The sequence below is a fragment of the Anolis carolinensis genome, chromosome 1 (assembly GCF_035594765.1).
Source record: "Anolis carolinensis isolate JA03-04 chromosome 1, rAnoCar3.1.pri, whole genome shotgun sequence".
Lineage (NCBI taxonomy): Eukaryota > Metazoa > Chordata > Lepidosauria > Squamata > Dactyloidae > Anolis > Anolis carolinensis.
Genome location: NC_085841.1, coordinates 310,871,083 through 310,885,287, shown reverse-complemented (window position 1 = coordinate 310,885,287; position 14,205 = coordinate 310,871,083). Strand labels below are relative to the sequence as shown.

Below are 14,205 nucleotides of genomic sequence, written 5' to 3'. Positions count from 1 at the left end.
TTCTGTGTGTGGGCATGCATACACTCTTTCAAGTTACCTGCTCATTTATGGCGATCCCATGAATTTCATGGGATTTTCTTAGGCAAGGAATATTCAGAGGTTGTTTTGTCAGTTCCTGCCTCTGAAAGGTAGCCTATAGAACATGGTATTTGTTGGCAGTTTCTCATAGAGTTGGAAGAGACCACATGGGCTATCTAGTCCAACCCCATGCTATGCAGGAAAAACACAATCAAAGTACCCCTAACAGATGGCTATCCAGCCTGTTTAAAAGCCTCTAAGGAAGGAGCTTCCACCAAGTCTCATTCATGTGCTATTGATAGCTGGCCCATCTGATCTTGGTTTCCAAGATCAGATAGGCCAAGTGAAAGGTGCACAGCAATGATAATCTAGCCTTTCCAACTTTCTGTCTGCGTAATGAATTATTATATTAGGCCTGACCACCAGGAGTTAAACATGTAGCTCCCAGGATGATGTTGGTTTAAAGCTCCCATCAAGTCTAGTCAGAAAACACAATGTTATAGGTTAATAGGAGCTGCAGTCCAGCAACATCTTGGAGGACCACATATCCCATGTTCCTAGTTTGCAACAAAATCTACACTCAGGAAACTAAAGTCATGTACATAGCAATTCTTTCATACCAAGTTGGGTCAGCCTACCTGTAATATTTGTGGAAAGCCAAGCACAGGCCTTTTCTGTAGCCAGCCCCACTGCAATATTTGATGCACAGCTCAAAACCTTGTGGAGAAAAGGAGATTTATTTCTATTGGCATGCCTACACAAGTGGACAGCACAATTGCAAATGTATCAGTAACAACTGCAGCGGTGTAAGAATATTCATGGGAAAAAACCAATGACCTTGTTTTTTGTCTCTCTACCTTCTGTTATTAGCAGCTGGTCCAATGTAGGGATGCTAGCTAATATTCTCAACCTTTGTATGTATGTGTAAGGCCCGACACTTAAGAAAACCCCAGTATGAAAAAGTGCACACACACAAGAGTCTTTGCATTTGGGATTTTACATAGGAAAATTCTTTTGTGCAAAAACACACATATTTGCACAAAATACATGCTCTTATGTAAAAATACTGCTTATTGCCCAGCAAGCATACTTTCTGACCAAAACCAGATTTGTTGAGCAGTAAAACCACATGTGAATCTTGAACTCAAAAAATGCAACTGTATTCCTGTGAAGAGAGAAGCAACTGGTGAAAAGGCAGATTGGCTACTTATAGTGAAATTTGATTCTTTTATATGGAAGGAGACGTCATATACTGGATTACTTCTTGATGCTATCCAGACTAGAAAACAACCAAATAAGGAAGAAAAACGGGCTAATATTACATCGTTCGCCCTTTCCCCCAGTTAAGCCCTTAGAAAAGTGTTAACTGAGAAACCACCTTTTGCATCTGGGCTATTTGAAGGACTGTGAAGTCCATTACAGCAATATCTTCAGGAGAGGCCATACTCTTTGTACTACCACTTTTCAGTGAGAAGATGCAGAGAAAAATAAGCGGAAGATTCTTTACTACTGGTCTGGCAAGTGAACCCCCCCCCAAAAAACTGCTGAGTTGTAGCAGACCATGTAGATAAGCTTCTTGTTAATTGAAAGAAGCCACACAGTCTCCACCCTGAAGGGTTTTCAAAATAGAACATATGCCCTGATCAGAAACCTGTGTTATTGAATAAAGCTATCAATCCTTCTAAAATTAAGGATAGTTCTCCAATCTTTGTCCCTTTTTTCACACAAAGAACAAAACTGAGAAAGAATCAGAAAACCTCTGATCCAAAGCATTGTTTCTATGGCCTCAATTTGAACCAGATTCTGAATCACTTGACAGCACACACTGCTGTTTTTTCGGGCATTCAGATTTCCAATACTGAACAAAACAGTATGAGGCTTTCTGAGCAAAGTCTAATGCAAAACCCTTTGACACAGTTCTCAGTAGTTTTTCTCTCAGTAGTTCCCATGAGAAACAGCTCCAAGTTGCTGGCTATTATTATTATTACTAATGGCAGCAGCAGCATTATCAGCATTGTTGGAGAGACCCTTCTAAGGGCAAGAGGTGATTATTATCTAGTCCCCCTAGGGAGATAGGGCAGAATAAAAATAAAGTTTATTATTATTATTATCATCATCATCATCATCATCATCTTGGGTCAGGTCTAGGCCTACCCCACTGGGATCGAAAAGGTTTTGAAATCTCACAGTTGGAATTGGGACTAGAAAGATCAAATACTTTGAATGAGTTTTTGCCTTCCTTTTTTAGGAGTCAAAGGAAGAACTTCACTTTTATCCTTCATGTCTAATAAAACCACACTGAATGCATCCCCAAATATCTTTGACTTACCAACCTAGATCTGTGGGAGAAGCTTCTTTACTTAAAATTAATTACCCTGGTAAATATGAATGTAACAGATGTTACCCTGGCATCTTAAGCAGAAGCTTCATGTGTTCTTTGCATAAATTAGTCTCTAATAGTTTTTCTTACAATTTTGTGTGTGAGGGCTGCTTGCTGCCAACAGATACCAAAACTAGAAGTCCCAACACCCTGCTCCAGGGAGATCCAAGAGCAAAGTTCAGGGAAACGAGCCCTTAACTATATGAGAACGGTGGGGAGGGAAATGGCAGGCTTTGTATTATTCATTATTCCCGCTGGCCATGTTTGCCTTGTCTGCACCTGGGCTTTCTGCCTCGCCTCATATTTGGCTTCAGCTACAGCCCTGGCTTCCAAAAGAACATCTGTCCAGTAGAATAGATCTGTTATTTATGAAGGGAAAGCCATGGGAAAGAACCCTTCCAGGCAGGTTCTCCCATCCTCTCCAAACTCTGTCATCAGAAGAGTTGTAGGGAAGACCAAGGCTCAGTTGCAAAACCCATTTGGAAAGAAGGGATAATTAGACTGAAGCCCCTTTTTATAGAGGGAGCCAGACTGAGTCAAGGATGTCCTCTCTGCCCTTCAGACAAGCTGTCATTGCATTTTCTAGCTGCAGAAATCTAATAATCATTACTTGATCCCAAGATCCGAAACATGCTCTTATCTTTTTTATCCAAATCAGAATATTACAATTACGAGGGAATTTAGCATCATCATCTCCCTGATTATGTTATGAAAAACATACAGTGACTTTAGTGCCATAGTTACAACCATTTAGCTTCTGGTTTTTAACCATTAGAGCTATAAAACAAAACACACACCATCATTTTGTATAGCAGAGAAACAAAGAAAGAAAGAAACGGAACACAGAAAAGAGAAAGCATTTCAAAATATACATACTGCTGCAGATGTCTCTTCTGGCAGCAAGATTTCCACAGCTTCAGGGCCTTTCTTCCTGCAAAATCTATAAAGAAACACAAAAATCCTTCCAAAAACTATCAGCTAAAATGTTATTTTAGAATAATGTACAATGGGAACTGGAAAAGTAGTATTTCCATTAATCCCTCTGGAACTCATGCAATGCCAAAAATAAGTGAAAATGAACTCTTAGGGCTAGAAGAGTCTGTGTACAGACCTCCTTTCCTATCCTTTTCCCTCTCTCGCATCTGAGGTATCCAGATCAGAAATCCAGAGAGACAATTAAAATCACAGAAGAATGGGTGAATGTTAACCTATTAATATATAGAACTGAAGCAGGCGCGTACTGGGTGTACTCAAATGTTACAAGTCAAATATCACATTAACGATTATATCAAATGTCCCTCCTTACTCTTTGCCTTGAATCAGAGCTTGTGCCCCTTCTTCATATAGCTGGGAACAGACTTCGTCAAGCAGTTTGCCATAATTGGCTTCCTCTTCCTTCACATTATCCTGCAACATGACCTCTGCTCTTTTCACCAGCTCCGCTACCAGGGTTGCCCTGAAAAAAGCCAATATTCAGAGTATGAAAGAAAGAAAAAAAAAACTACTGTACAGTTTGAATATTATTTGCAATTGCAGCTTAGCACACCAGCCACTTCTAAAGCTAGGGACACAAAAGTGGAGATGAACTTAAGCTTATTGCTTGTTTCTGTTCCAAAACTCAGGAATGTTACACCTGAACTGGGCCAAAGAAAACAACTGATCTACTACTGCCTGTATTTTTTCTGGGAACCTTTACTTAAATGTTTTATACCTCACCACTCAGCAGCTTCCCAGGGTGACTCACAAAAAATTATAGCTATTAAAACAAAAACATTAAGTCACTAACTAAAGAAAGAAAAACATAAAAGGAACCATCTAAGAAGATGAGGACATCTTAAGAAGTCTGAATGTTATCATATGTGGTCAAACCACATGAAAACAAAGATCTCATTCACTGTTCTTCTGAACAGGCAATTCATCTTACAGAATTACCATTTAAACTTACATCCATTAACAACTTTTCTAACTGTAAAGAATGTGCCACAAACATGTGAAATGATGTTATTACTAGGAAAGACTGGAGGTAATTTATTCTATTTGATGAGAATTCCAAAACTGTGCTCTGCTTCCAATATGTTGAAAACTGATCTTCAAAACATGTTACTTGTTGTCTGACTTTGTGATTTTTAAATAAAGCATAATGTCAGGCTCACTTCAAAGGACCAGTCTGAACGCAGATCAAGGATAGCTGCTCTCAAATTCAATCTTTATTGAAGAATACATGACTTTGGAAAAGTCGAGAATGACCTAATGTTTACATACATCTAATTTTATCACTTCTGATGCAACGTAATATCACACGCAAATATCATCATCAAACCCCACCTTCGGGATCACATTTCTACCATGATTTCTATTCCCACACACTACAGCAATTATAATTGTTTATACTTTCAACTCTGAGTTCCCAGGCTCATTTTATCTCCTCCCGCCAGGTGCTTGCAGGGTTGTTTTATGTTATGAAGTCAGATTCAGGGCTTGGAAATTCAGCCCTGGGATCTGGCTCCATGACATGGCGCCCTCGTTTTCTTCGTCCTCCTCTTCGGTTCTTCTTTCATCATAGTTCTGAAACAAATCAAACAATAACTCTATGTGTCCATTTTGTCCAAAGTCCCCATATACTTTTTCAGTAAGCTGCGATGGAATACTGGGTGTATTTTCCCTAAACTTTTTGGCAATGCCAACTGGAAAGTCACTTCATTGATAACACCCTGTATTCTGAATGGTCCAATATATTTGGGGCCCAGTTTTCTTGAAGGTAGCCCCAATTTGATGTTTTGGGTACTTAACCACACTAGATCTCCTTTATTTAATTTATCGCCTTCCACCCTCTTTCTGTCTGCGAACGCTTTATACTTTTTGTGTGCTTCCTTTAAGGATGCAGTCACTTGACTCCAACATTCTAGCATTTGCGTTTTCCACTTCCCTGCCTCTGTTTCCTCATTTTCTGTCCACCTTGGCAACTGGGGTAAAGGTTGTATTTCATACCCGTAAACTACTTCAAAGGGGGTTTTATTTGTTGCTGAATGTATAGTTGAATTAAAGGCTAGTTCCGCAAAAGCCAACCACCTAGACCAGTCATTTTGTCTCAAGTTAGAGTACATTCGAAGGAACTGCCCAAGCGTTTGCTGAGTACGTTCTACCGCCCCGTTTGTCATGGGGTGAAAAGCAGAACTTAGACTCCTTTCTGCTCCTAGCATTTCCAAGAATTTTTCCCAAAATTTTGCTGTGAACTGTACTCCTCTGTCACTGACTACTCTACTGGGACATCCATGTAGTTTGTAAATATGATTTATGTACAATTCAGCTAGTTTCTCAGCCGATGGTAGTTTCGTCAGCGCTATAAAGTGAGCCTGTTTAGAAAACAGGTCTAGTACTGTCCAAATATAACGATGTCCTTTGCTAACCGGCAGTTCTCCCACAAAGTCCATAGCTACACATTCCCAAGGTCTGGTAGGTTCCGCTACTGTTTGTAACAATCCCATAGGCTTCCCTCCTCCCGATTTATTTCTGGCACAATCATCACATTGAACAACATGATTCTTTATGTCCTTCCTCATTCCTGGCCACCAACAATGTTTTACTATTGCCTTTGTTGTTTTTGTAATTCCTGTATGACCAGCGCTCTGGTTGTTGTGAAAACGATGCAGAATCTTAATCCTTAATATTGCTGGGATATACAGTTTCTTGTTTACAAACCAAAATCCCCCCTTCTGTTCCCCCTTTTCTGCGTTGGACGCGATCCATTGATCTCCTTCATAAGACTGTTTAAGTTCATTTCCCCAGTTTTCTTCCCCGCCGAGTTCAACAAAAGCCGTGTCCTCCTTTTGGGTTTGTGCTCTTGTCCTGACAGCTAAGCCCCATTGTTTGTCAGAGAATATTGTCCCCTCTTTTGCTGTGGTTATGCCTTCGTGTTGAGGCATGCGTGAAAGAGCATCTGCCAAGACGTTCTGCTTCCCTTGAAAAAACTTTAATTGGAAATCGAATCTGCTGAAGTATTGCGCCCATCTAATTTGTTTGGGGGACAATTTTCTAGGAGACTTTAAATACTGTAGGTTCTTATGGTCAGACCAAATTTCAAATGGGATTCCGCTTCCTTCGAGGAAGTGTCGCCAGCATTCTAAGGCTTTTAATATGGCTAATGCCTCTTTTTCCCATATTGGCCAACTTTTTTCAGTTTCGCTGAACTTCCGTGACAAATATCCACAGGGTTTTAAGTTCCCATTTTGATCTTTTTGCAATAGTACTGCCCCATACGCACAGTCTGAGGCATCGCAATGGATTATGAAAGGGCTCCTGATATCGGGGTGTTTTAGGATGGGTCCTTCAGTGAAGCATTCTTTTAAGGTTTCGAATGCCTTTTGGCATTCTGGCGTCCAACTCAGTTTGGCGCCAGGAGCTTTCACTTTTGCTGTCTCCCCTTTCCCTTTTGTTTTTAAAAGTTCTGTAAGGGGTGCGGTTATTTGCGCGAAACCTTTTATGAAGGGTCTGTAAAAATTTGCAAACCCCAGAAATGATTGTAATTGCCTCCTTGTTTGAGGCACTCCCCATTCTTTCACATCTGCTACTTTAGCTGGATCCATAGCTAACCCTTCTGGAGATATCCGATACCCCAGAAAGTCAATTTGAGTTTTATTGAATTCACATTTGGACAGTTTTGCGTACAGCTTTGCTTCTCTTAGTCTCTGCAAAACTTCCCGGACCAATTTTACGTGCTTTTCCTTATCTTCAGTTACAATCAAGATATCATCAAGAAATATGAATACCCCTCTGTACAATAACGGGTGTAGTATTTCATTTATAAGCTGCATAAAGCAGCCGCCTCCGTTTTTTAACCCGAAAGGCAAAATTTCGTATTCAAAATGGCCGAATGCGCAGGAAAATGCAGTTTTCCAAGTATCCTCCGGTTTGATCCTTAATTTATGATACGCTTCAATTAAATCCAGTTTAGTAAATATGCTCCCTTTCTTCAATACGGTAATTAAATCCTTGACTAAGGGCATAGGGTATTTATTGTCCTTAGTAATTGCGTTTAAATTTCGATAATCAATGCACAATCTTAGGGAGTTATCTTTCTTTCTCCTAAATAACACTGGGGCCCCGAGAGGAGAATTGGATGGCTTAATGAAGCCTCGCGCCAGGTTTTTATCAATGTATTTCCTCAATTCCTCCTTCTCCTGCACAGACATGGGATACACTTTTGGTTTGGGTAAGTTTGCTCCTGGGGTTATTTCAATTTCTACTTCTATATTCCTTTTGGGAGGCAATTTACTGGCCTCTTTCTGATTGAAAACATCCACAAAGTCCCTGTATTCAGGTGGCAATAGCTGTGGGTCTATTTCCTCTGCTTCATCTTCCTCGTCCTCCTCTTCTGCAATTTTGCTTATCTCCCATTGCATCTGCTGTTCTTTGAATGCTAGGCTTTTCCCTCTCCAATCTACTTCAGGATTTGCCTGTTCGAGCCATGGTATCCCTAATATTACGTGGTATGTGGCAATAGGGGCTATCACAAAGGATATTCTTCCTTCCCATTTGCCTATTTTACATGGGATTCCTCGTATTTCCTTTGTAGATGCTTCCCCAGCAGCGACTGATCCATCTAGCTGCGAAAATGCAATTGGGGAGTCAAGCGCCATCTGCTGGCATTTCAGCGCTCCTGCTAACTCCGGGGTTATAATATTTCTAGAACACCCACAATCCACAAATGCCTTGCAGGTGGCCCGATTTTCTAGCCCTGAGAGGCAGATTGGCACTACTATCATGCGGTTGTCCCGACTCACCAGTTTTTCTGAAGATTCTGGGGCCTGCACCTCCTCTTCCGCGCGCCTCCCGGTTGCTGGCTTGGGCTTTGGGGCTTTTGGCGGCTCCCCCTTCCGGGCCCAGCATTCTGCTGCTCGATGGCCCGTCTTCCCACATACAAAGCATCCCGGTTTAGGTTTGTTGTCGTCTCCTCTGGAGGGAATCCCCGGCCTCCCTCCGGGTCTTTCCTGCTTCCTCGTTTCTCCTCGACCCCTCGCCACCGGTCTTTGCTTGCCGCTGCCGCTCCTGAAGCGCTTTACTTGGGCCAGGGTGGATTCGACGCGCCCCGCTAGTTGAATCCATCCCTGGAGCGTTTCGGGGTCGTCTCTGTGCGCTGCCCAGCTGAAAATCTCGGGGCGCAGTCCCTCTTTAAATAACTCCACTTTGGTCACTTCAGACCATTCTGGTACCCTTTCCGCGAGGTGAAGGAATTCCTCTGCGTACTCGGGCACTGTTTTGTCCCTCTGCTTTATTCCTTTCAGCTGGTCTCGAGCCCTCAATTGCTCTAGCCGGTCTCTGAACCGGTTTTCCAGTGCGGCGAGGAAGCGGGGCACTGACCTCAGGCATGGGTCGTGTCTGGCATGGAGTTGCACGTACCAGCTGGCTGCTCCTCGCTTTAGTGTGTTGCCGATGGCTCGAACCCTGCTTGCCTCGGAGGGGAATGTGTGTGCATTGTCTTCCATGTATCCTCTGATGCTAATTAGAAAAAAGTTCAGTTCATCTGATTCCCCTCCGTATTCTAGTTTGAGATCTTCCCTTCTAGGCATCCATTCTGCAGCCCGTTGATGCTGTCTGGGAGGCATGGGGAAGGGTTGCATCAGGTTTCCTCGGGCGGCTCCTTGGAACACGCCGCGCCCCACTCCGGTGGTCATTCTGCGCGGCTCCCGAAAGTCTGCCGCCGCCGTCGGCTCTTCCGCCCATCCGCATACTGGCCTTGCTGTAGCCCCCTCATCTCGCCTTTCCTCGTCGTACGGCACATCCTCCTCCTCTTCCTGGATCCCCCGCTCCTCTCCGCCTTCGTCTGCTAATCCACTGGACCCGATCCCTGGCCCCAGTGGCCTTTCCACCCCGACGCCCATTCGGGGGGTTGGGAGCTCTGTTGGAGATGGCAGCCTCAGAGTTCCCAGGGCTCGCTGACGCTCCACTTCTCGCGCCATTCTGTCCCGGAACTCCAGCTCCCGCCAGTATTCCTCATCTCCCTCGTCCCTTGCCGCCACGGGACTCTGCGTGGACGCTCGCTGGCCCCTCTGGCTCCAATCTCCTTCTTTACTTGGTTCTCTCTCGGCGCCATATCGGCTGGGCTCCTTTTGGAGATTCTCTTCCAATAATGGCACCAATCTCCCCACGGTTTCCGACAGCCTGGATAAATTAGTTTCCAGGATGGATAACCGCAGGGCCACGGTCTCCGGCATACTTCCTCCCGATCCCCAACTGGTTTCTGCAGCCGCAGAGACGCCTCTTCCTCCCCTGGGAATTCTCTGGGTCACGCCGTTCGGCCTGGGGTACCCCGTAGAGGAAGCTATGGCTTGCAGCGTTTCTTCTCTCTTCGGCCGGGCCCCTTGCAAAGGCCTCTCTGCCCCATTTGGGCTTTGATCTCCTTCTTCACTCATTATCACTTCACTGCGAATTCCGCAGGAGGGTGAGAAATGGATTCTCGACTTTAATGTCAGGCTCACTTCAAAGGACCAGTCTGAACGCAGATCAAGGATAGCTGCTCTCAAATTCAATCTTTATTGAAGAATACATGACTTTGGAAAAGTCGAGAATGACCTAATGTTTACATACATCTAATTTTATCACTTCTGATGCAACGTAATATCACACGCAAATATCATCATCAAACCCCACCTTCGGGATCACATTTCTACCATGATTTCTATTCCCACACACTACAGCAATTATAATTGTTTATACTTTCAACTCTGAGTTCCCAGGCTCATTTTATCTCCTCCCGCCAGGTGCTTGCAGGGTTGTTTTATGTTATGAAGTCAGATTCAGGGCTTGGAAATTCAGCCCTGGGATCTGGCTCCATGACAGCATAATACCATAATTTTAAATGAAAAATAATATGAAAAAACCTAAGTCAAAAGCTATTATATGTATTTTATAAAACTGACATAATTGAGAATGAGTTTTGATTTTTTCAACATAATAAAAGCCCAAAAGGATGTTTCTGGAGCCATTTCGTATTCTTACTTGATGTGCTTGACACAATTGGATCCTATTCTCTCTGCCACAAACTCTACTGTTCTCCGTAGAGACGGGGACTGATTGTGGAAGAAGGCCTGCTCCAACTCTGCCTATTGAAAGGAGAAAGAAGAATCCGAATGAAACCAGAAAGTTCCACACAAGGCACTCTCTGTATCACATGCCTGAATGTTTAAATTAACACCTCACTGATGGTTTTGTAGGGTTTTTTAAAAAAAAGATTGAAGGATTTGGAACAAGTACTTCTTTGTCTTGTCTAAAGCCTTCATTGGCAGTTAAAATAATGTAAACCATGCAAAGGTTTGTGCAAAATCAATAATCAGGATAAATCAAAAGCTTTAGCAGACAACCACATTTTCACGTGGTACCAGAATGATAGCAACATTAGAGCCAACTAGGCTTCAGTATTGGCATGCCAAAGCAAAAAAAAGCATTCATTAGTATGTCAGCAATTATGACACTTACTTAAACAGCTTAAGAAATGCTAGGGTCATTTCAGAAGACCAAGGCAAATGGCCCCGTTTATTCAGTTACTTCATTTACAAAACACGCAACATACATTACATTCAAGTTGCATGTTAAAGAATTCTTTCTGAAAATCTACTTTATACATACATCACATCTTTATTTACTCAAATAAGCATACAACTGGGCATTTCTTCCCATACAGACTAGAGAAGTGTTGGAGAACTTCCACATCCACCATCACTTTTAAACTCTGATTCTGGATTGACTGCCAATTACTGCCCCCCAAAAACCCCAGGTTTGGCCTTCTAGTCAGAGAGGCCTCTTCTTGCCTGAAGTTTTTGCCGAGTGATTGAGGTTTTGGGTGCAAAGGCCTCTGCAGCAGTTGGGGTTATTTTCCGTATGTAGCCGCCGTTCTTCCCTCCGCTTCCCAGCACAAAGGACGACAGCAATTTCTTCAACTCACCTGCAGAGAATGGTTATGCATTAGAAGCTAGCCCCCAAAAGCAGGATGGGATAATAGAAAGCTGTAGAGAAACATCTCAGACAAAGTATATGGCTCACTTGAAAATTTCAGAGGCCAGAACAGCAATTACCCTTTCTCCCAGTTCTTCCTAAATGCCCAATAAGGAGGGTGGTCAGCTTTTTCAAGGAACACATTCATGTCATAGCATGCACCTTGACTCACCAAGATAAGGGCAACAAGTATAAAGCAACTGCTGATCCACCAAAGGCACTGAATCCTAAAAGAAGATCAAAAAAAGGAAATATTTTTTACTCCTTTCACAAGCCTGTAGAGCATACAGAACCTCAACGACTGCATTTCATTCACAAGTTACCCTTAACTAGATATGCTTCAGTTTACTAACAGACAAATTCAAGGGCTCAGCTATACAAGTTTACCAGAGCTTGAACTTTTGTCCCAGGTTCTGTTATCAATTTTTCTGATTTCTCTTCATCAGCAAAGAACAAGTTCTCAGAGACAGCAGGCACCTGGAATAAAAATTGTGAGCATTACAATCTCCAGCAAGATAAATAAAAGCAAAGATACAATTATGGGAATGGATGGCCATTGGACAAACACACTGACATATGCGACATACTTGAGAAAACCATCGTGTGGGCATTTGTTTTAAATTGAAAAAATTCAAGGGCATCTCAATTTTTAAACAGGTGTTGAAAATATTAGAACGTACTTGAAAAAGCCATCCCAACACTGCAAGAATCAGTAGCTTATTCAGGAAACACATCCCTTTATTTTCAGAAAGCAGCATACATCTACAAGAGAACAAAGGAAAAAGTTGCAATAAAACAGCTTGGGGTCTTGATTCTTGAGGGAGTGCCCCTCCCTAAATAGTTGGGGATTTCGAATCCAAATGGCATTAACATTGGTTTCGTTTAAGCACCAAGTGAAAACATAGCTGTTCACCATGGCTTTGGTACTTCACTATCTCAGATACTAAAGCACGTGTTTTAGGTTGTTTTAACTCGTTAACTATATTTAATAGGGTTTTTTTTGTTGCCACATGTGTTCAAGTTGTTCTGATCAGGGTTCCATGGCTTGGTGAGGATTTGCACTCTGATCTCTAGTCGTAGGTTCAATACTCAAAGCAATATGGTGTGGGGTTTTAGTTCATGTTTTCAGTTTATTTAAATTATTTTAACTTTTTCAACTACAGTCGGTCTTCTGTAGACAAGAATCCCACTAGTCACAGCTTGAAAATGTTAAAATAAAATTCCAATAAGCAAACCTTGATTTTATATAAGGAGCATCATTTTACTATGCCATTGTACATTATGATACTTGGGTATCCATTAATATTGGTATCTACAGAGGATTCTGGAACTAAACCCCAGTGGACATCAAGGGCCCATTATATATTAATTTCACTTTTATCCAGCCCCAATATATCTGATATAGGGAGGAACAGAAAATCATAATCAATAATCAGAATTAAATGCCTTCCTAGATTTCTTTCTCTTGACGAGTTTTTAAAAAGAACTTATTCCTTTTATATCTTAAATTTCTATTGCATACTTTACAAGGGAAGCATTTGAGATGCAAAATTGGGGCTTAGGTTTGCTGACCATCACTGTTTGTTTTGAGGATCATGCCTTTGGTTAGTCATAAGAGACCATAAGAGAAAAAACTGCCCTACCCAGGTATACAATAACACAAAGTTCACAGTCATTTTGCAAATCCAGAAATAATTAATGACAACAAAGCCTTTAACAAGACGCTCAAGAATTTAACTCCTGAGTGCAGATCAAGCAAAAATCAAAAGTCTACCCCAACCTCTTACCTGTACAATTGCAACAGGAGAGCAAATATCTTCCCATAGTAGTCAAGAAATGGAGCAATACAGTCCATCAGGGAAAGAAACTCGACAACCCACGGTATGGTCAGGACTGTGCACTGTTTCTGAATGGATTGTTTCAGCAGTTTGAATACATCCAGTACAGGATGTGTCTTAAAAGAAAACAACATTGGAAAAAATTTATTAAGGTTTTTTTCTGGCTCAAAATGGTTAGTAAAACTTGATAACTCATTAAACCATTTGTAACTTTTTGTGCAATTATAACATATTGACATTGTGAAATATACTGTCTTGAAACTGGGTCCATCATTTTGACCCCCCCCCCCCCCGCCCACACACACACACAAAAGTATGTCAGGTAAAGGTAGCTAGTTACACACTTGGTTTCTTAACAGCACTGCAGATTCTAGCAGATCTCCAGTCACTGGCTCTGATGTTCGATAAGGCAGGAAGACAAGGAATCCAAAAAACTTTGCCAGGACCCTGAGGCTCATAAGGACTGCAGCAAAATGTTTCTTTTCTTCCTGAAATGGAAAGATACACAAAGCAAACACTGTAGTCACACAGTGGATAGCAGGTAATGAAGTTTCTATAATGCTTCTATTAAAAAAACCACAAGATTTTCTTTACAACAACCCTTCCAGACAAGTTATTATTCCACACCACAGATCTGGGGTGGAGCCCCAATGTGTCATTCTCCTGTTACATATTCTATTGTCCCAAGTTGCAAATATAAACATGCTGTATACAGATCTATTAGCAACTATAGGCAGTCCCCAGGTTATAGACAAGATAGAAGATTTCACCTCACTTTCTGTCCCCGTGACAATTGGAACTGGATCTGTGAACATATATCTAGAATTGTTGCTTTCTGCATAACATGATATACCTGTTCGTCCATTGCTTCTCTGTCACTGGGTTCATGTTCCACCAAAGCAAGGCCATCCAGTTCAAGTATCTGCAGGCACAGACTGTCCATCAAGTGCTGATTAAACTGGTAGCTGTGCACCAAACAGG

The 14,205-nt window shown here is 42.0% G+C and overlaps 1 protein-coding gene across 2 annotated transcripts in view; it reads right to left on the bottom strand.

Moving 5' to 3' along the window:
- cdan1 (codanin 1) overlaps positions 1–14,205 on the bottom strand; it is a 43,479-nt gene that overhangs the window by 9,623 nt on the left and 19,651 nt on the right. For both annotated transcript variants that reach the window (XM_008104113.3, XM_008104119.3), the window contains exons 12-22: positions 14,078–14,189; positions 13,569–13,712; positions 13,174–13,340; positions 12,067–12,148; positions 11,774–11,863; positions 11,559–11,613; positions 11,203–11,336; positions 10,394–10,497; positions 3,705–3,854; positions 3,275–3,338; positions 657–735 (exon numbers count right to left, since the gene is read on the bottom strand). In XM_008104113.3, the coding sequence (XP_008102320.1) occupies positions 657–735; positions 3,275–3,338; positions 3,705–3,854; positions 10,394–10,497; positions 11,203–11,336; positions 11,559–11,613; positions 11,774–11,863; positions 12,067–12,148; positions 13,174–13,340; positions 13,569–13,712; positions 14,078–14,189 (1,181 nt within the window). The remainder of the gene's footprint in view (positions 1–656; positions 736–3,274; positions 3,339–3,704; positions 3,855–10,393; positions 10,498–11,202; positions 11,337–11,558; positions 11,614–11,773; positions 11,864–12,066; positions 12,149–13,173; positions 13,341–13,568; positions 13,713–14,077; positions 14,190–14,205) is intronic.